This window comes from Cibotium barometz, chromosome 26 (genome assembly GCF_041138505.1).
Source record: "Cibotium barometz isolate CiBa-2024 chromosome 26, ASM4113850v1, whole genome shotgun sequence".
Classification (NCBI taxonomy): Eukaryota; Viridiplantae; Streptophyta; class Polypodiopsida; order Cyatheales; family Cibotiaceae; genus Cibotium; species Cibotium barometz.
Window position 1 is genome coordinate 19959188 of NC_141071.1, and position 5865 is coordinate 19965052.

The 5865-nt window shown below is 41.5% G+C and overlaps 1 protein-coding gene across 1 annotated transcript; it reads left to right on the top strand.

Annotated features, from left to right (window-relative positions):
• Positions 1 to 3875: 3875 nt before the first annotated feature.
• Positions 3876 to 5575, top strand: LOC147623732 (uncharacterized). The gene is made up of 2 exons (XM_086820342.1): positions 3876 to 4015; positions 4239 to 5575. Exon 2 carries the CDS (start codon positions 4248 to 4250, stop codon positions 5247 to 5249), a length of 1002 nt encoding a protein of 333 aa, XP_086676468.1. The 5' UTR covers positions 3876 to 4015; positions 4239 to 4247; the 3' UTR covers positions 5250 to 5575.
• The last annotated feature ends 290 nt before the right edge of the window (positions 5576 to 5865 follow it).

The following is a 5865-nucleotide window of genomic DNA, read 5'->3' on the forward strand; positions in this document are numbered from 1 at the left end:
CAGCTAGACACCCATAGACTTACTCACTTATTCTTTAATATAGTAGAGATTAAATAGTAGAGATTAAGGAGCTCTTTCTCTCTCTCTCTCTCTCTCACACACACACACATTGGGGAGCTCCACCATATCCTATGCAGTCTCTCTCTCTCTCTCTCTCTCTCTCTCTCCCTCCCCATTATCCTCTCATATGTGGTCTGCTCTTAGTCCTGAAATTGGTATCAGATCGCTATCTGATGAAGAAGATCATGTAGTTGAGAGCATCTTGTCTTTGATGTTTGTGTGCACAATTTATATAGGAAGCAAAGATTTTAGCTTGCGTGTGAGTCTTGAGATTTTGTAGAGCTTAAAGAGTAAGATCTTGGCCAATTTTTTAAGAGAAAACAAGAGAGGAGAGAGCTATAGCTCTTGCAAGCATACTAACACACACATAAAGAAGCTCAATACGGACAAGGAAATGGAGGGCTGATTGTCTTCTTCTTCTTCTTCACCAAAAACAATTGTCTATAACATAATGAAAACTTTAAGTAGGGTGGTCCAAGTGTGAATCCATAACTAGCAACAACAAGTAGATACAATAGCTAGGTAGATATGTTAGTGCTAAAATCACTGGAAAAGATATGCCGTGTTAGCCATGTTGATCACCACCCATGTCAGTGATGTGAATGCTGCACAAAATGTTCTAGCTCATGAAGAGCTTATCATCTCAACACTCCCCCTTGAGCTTGACATGTCAACACTTGACCTTGAGCTGATGGTTATATCGTGTATACTAAGCAAGGCCAAAAATTGTCGAAGCTTCTCACCTCCAAGGGCGTTAATGAATATATCTGCCACCAAATCCTCTATGGTGATGTAGACCAATTCGATGTCACCTATGAGAAATTTCTCTAAAATAAAGTAATAGTGGATCTCTATATGCTTGGTCTGTGCATGGAACAGTGGGTTCCTAGTCAACTGTATGCTACTAAGGTTGTCACAATAGATGACAACCTCTATGTCAATTGGTAGCCCCAAATCCATGAGTCGCTTTTGTAGCCAAGCTGCCTCACAAAGCTGCAATGGCAACACCTCTGTACTGAGTCTCTACACTAAACCAAGAAACTGTGGGTTGCTTCTTGTTGCTCTAAGTAATAGTAGTACTCCCAAGTGAAAACATAGACCTATTGGTTTTAGTGTCACCCAATCTGCATATGTGAAACCATGTAAGTCCGCAGACACACTTGTTGCATAAACAATGCATGATCCAACGTGGCCTTCACATAGCATAACATGCATCATACTACATCATCCAAATGCGATTTCCAAGGGATCTACATAAATTGAATTTTTAATCCCATTGTATAACTCAAATCTATATGTGTAATGGCCAAATAGATGAGGCTGCCCTCAATTTTTCAATACATAGTCACATTTTTTAATGCATTACAATCAAGTGCACTCAACTTTACATTGACATCCAATGGCATAGAAATTTGCTTACAATTAGCCATACTATACTTGGATAACATATCCAATGCATACTATCTCTATGACAAATATGAGGACCAAGAACTTGAAGATGTTACCATCTCAAATCTTTCAACAACCAATCAAAGACTATCAGGTTCTAGCCATCAAAGCAACATCCCTCTAATGTACTTGCTAAACACTAAGATGCATGAGGACATGTGACATGATAATGGAAAACACGGCTATTAGTTATCAAGGGTAAGTCACCATATCTTTGTTGGATATGCCATTAAACTATGATTCACTATAGCTGATGAGGGATGGGAATCTTGAACTCTCAAGATAGAAGAAACTAACCAAAAAATTAAAGCAACCATCATTTATGAGTAAGAGGTGATGTGCTCACATTGCCTTATATTCCTCAATCCCAATGGTGCCACAAGGCCCTATCATTTGTCTATGCTTCCGCTGCCCATTGGTACATCACGAGGTCATCCTCCAAGATAAATGATAGTTGCCCAATTTTGAGACTAGACCCAATGGTGAATACATAAATATATACATCACCTCAACCACAGGATCTTCAGATGTGCTAACACTTATACATGACCAAAGGATCCGCATGTGAATTAAATTATTTTGTAACAGAAGTTCTAGCATATAACCTCTTGTAATGTGCCCCCGTGCAAAGGATATATCAGAGTGATTTATTGTATTCTTTTAGAGTTAGTGAAATTAAAGCTCTTTGGAGCACTTTAAAATAAATATAGACATCACCTAAGAAGAAGTGGATGTGATTGATGGGCAAATAAGGTCACAATAACATGCCTAGTGGTTTGAAGGCCATAGAGAACAAATGAGAGTATGGCAAAAGGTCCCATATAGCCATGATAATAGATCCTACCATGATCCCCATTCCAAGATGATACTCATGGAAAGATTGGGCACTAATGCAAAAATACCGCCCATTGTGGCAAGTTGAGAATTACTTCATTCTAACATACATTACGCAAAGGTCACGATTATATATATATATATATATAAGTGCTAGCATTTGCTAGCTTCCAACTATAACTTTATTATGCATCAGGCCAGCCTTTGGCACATCATTTGCCATATAAGACATCCATGGGTTGCCAAGTGGAGTTTGGTCACGATTATATTTTATAGAACAAGCTAGAATCACTTTTATAAATAGAAATATAAATGGAAGATGCTATCTGCTATTCTCCCAACAGGGGAGAAAGCGAAAGTGAGAGGCTTGGGGGATGGCATCTGTGCAAGGTGCAACTTACACACAAAGACCATGGTACACTTGGTTAGGGAGTGCCCAAGTATTAAGGACTTTATAAGAAAGGTTTGCTGGTGGATGCACACACAATTGCAGGTCCCATTTTTTGGACGAGACTTGCATTAGGATCTTGGTAAATCGAAAATCTCGAGCTGCTCTTCACTAGTATCAATATAGTCCGAGCCACATCACTGAAGGCCATTTGGATTTCCAGGAACGAAATGCTCTTCCAGAATAAGTGTGACTCTTTGGATGCAAACCAAGTGCTAGAGAGCTGTTGGTGGCAGATCAATATGTTGAAGAAACAAAAGGAGATGAATTGTATGAGGCATATGACTTGAAGTGCCTACTATGATGAAATGGGTAGAAGCCACCTAAGCCCTCTTGAAAAAGCTCTTATTTGTAAAAGCCCACTGTGTTCCCCCCCCCTATGCAAAGGATATGCCAGGGAAATTAAATGTATTCTTTGGATGATTAATGCAAGTTGAGCTCGATTGAGCATTAAAAAAAGAAAAATATAAGTAGATATACAATCGTACTATGCCATACTACGTTTCATGAAGTATGGTTATACAAATAGGAATAAAATCTAGAAAACAGTGTCATAACAAAGTGGATGTACAATCATACTATAGATACTAGATTTCAAGATGCATGTTATCTATAACTAAATATTCTTTCTACAACACACAGGTTAGGAGTGGTACCATGCATATTAAAATGACATTCTCTTTTTTCAAACTATATAGGATAGGAGGGTGTGATTTTAAGGAAAGTGCACATGATGCGAGGGTATCTCTCTCTTTTTTCACGCGTGCATGATCATAAACGCTATCATACAATGCGCAATGCATCGTGGCAATGGCCTCATATTCTCAGAGTGACGGAACGGAGTTAGTCTCATAATCATCTTTATAGTGACAAATTATGCAACAAATCAACTACAGTTTCAGGTTTGGAGTGTGTTATGTTTTAGGAGGAAGTAAACGGCAGGCCACGACTACAAACTTTTTGTTTTTAGTTTGTGTTGGTTTCACACATCCCCTGTACCCACTATGATACTACTCCATCGGCAAAATAATGTGAGAATGCTTTATCTTTATTCGTAGTTGGAGAATATGTTCCCATGCGTGCTAAAGAGAGTTCTTGTAGCCCATTCTTAAAAGGACTAAAGGGACTACCGGGCAGATTCTGTGGTCTTTGTTTATAAGGATGCCTTCGTCTCTAGTTACCGCATGATTGTTGTAGTACCGACGCCCTATCATCAACAAAGCTGTAAGTTATGGCCTCCAGATATTTCTTCCCTTAGAGAGAGAGAGAGAGAGAGAGAGAGAGAGAGAGAGAGGGGGACGATAGCACTGAACTCTGAGCTCAGAGGTGGAGTGCTAAGGATTGCACAAAAAGCTATAAGAAGAAAAGAGTTTTAGAAAGAGAGAGAGAAAGAGAAAAGTAAAGCACTCGACTAACAAAGTATTGAATGGCTTGGCTGGTGTAGCAGATTATCAGCATGGCTCAGAAGGAGGCTGGCCTTCCACGCTATGTGGCGTTCAAAGGCGTCAACAACAAGCTGTTAATGGTCTCGCCAACGGCAAGGACACCAATGCTAGAATTCTATGCAGACGAGGAGTTCTTATACGATAAGATGATGGTGCATGAGGTGCAGGTGGTGGATGCAAAGGCAGGCACGGTAGCGATCAGGTATGTGGGCAACGGCAAATTTTGGCAGGTCTCCGACGAGAACCCCTACAGGCAAGATGTGGTGATGGCCAACTTTGTGGGAGTTCCAGGAGCCAGCTCGACTCCAAGAGCCCTGTTTCTACCGGTGCAGCTGGACAAGGAGACCATAGCGCTCAAGAGCGTGTCTGCGGGCCGCTTCTGCGAGCGGGTAGGGAAGGACTTCTTGGTTCCCCAACCGGAGGCCATTTCCCGCAGTTCGAGGCTGGTGTTGAAAGACCCAGCCCTCTCACACGCTCTTGAGAACATAGTGTACCACGTCGACAAAGCCAAAATCTACAACCGTCGTTTATTGGCTCTCGTCACCCAGGTGGCCACAAACCACTCGTCGCTGCCGGGGCAGGTCTCGGTTGAGCTGGAGTACAACAAGGCCTCCACCACCAGCTGGAGCAACTCCATCACCACGCAGCTCTCGGCCACCTTCAAAATGAACGCAGGCGCACCATTCATTGCCGAAGGCGGCATCGAGATCTCCGCAAGCGTGTCGCACACGATTACGTGGGGCGGGGAGACCAGCGAAAGCACGACGGTCAAGTCCAATTACACCGTGCCAAATGTTCCTCCCGGTGCCTCGGTCAAGGTCACGGTCCAGGCAGAACAAGCTAACTGTGACGTGCCCTTCTCCTACACTCAGCTGGACACACTACCCGACCTCGGAGTGCAAAGGAACAACTTCGCGGATGGCATCTTTCGCGGCGCTAACATGTTCAACTTTTATATCGAGGCCACCGATCTTCACACCTCCAAGGTCCTCCGTCGTGTTAAGGCAGTGTAGTTGCTCACATAATAGCAGGTGGAGCTGACTATATGAAGGTGGCCATATATCTTACAAGGTCCTCCCTCGTGTTAAGGCAGTTTAACAGCTCAATTTATAGCAAGTGAGCTGACTATATGAAGGTGGCCATATATATATATATATATATATATATATATATATATATATATATATATATTACTGACTTCTAAAATAAGTCGAAATACACTTCTCTACGTGTATAGTTATATAGATGTTTATGTAGCATGCTATCTGTAAAGCTTTTGAAAACAGACAAAAATTATGTAGCTATTTTGTCCCATGAGAGAATAAAGAGGAATTAACTATCCCAAATGGTGATGTGGAGTTAAGCGTCGCGCAGGAATTTTTTTATGTGATAAAATATATTTCCAAGTGGGTTCCCATATGGCAAAATATATTCCTGATAGAATTACATCACGGACCATATCAAGTTCTAAGGGATTCAAGATAAAGGCCACAGGATTTATCCTGTAGAGCAGAATCTCAAATCTCGTAAAGCAGAGTTTGAATGGATTACCACCTTTCATAAACTCGGAAAGGGAGGAATGGCTCTGGGTCTGTCCCCTAAATGTACTCCTAACATATTGAGAGGCTA

What these genes read in the sequence shown, in the direction of transcription:
- LOC147623732 (XM_086820342.1), top strand. Translation starts at nt 4,248, where the DNA reads ATGGCTCAGAAGGAGGCTGGCCTTCCACGCTATGTGGCGTTCAAAGGC.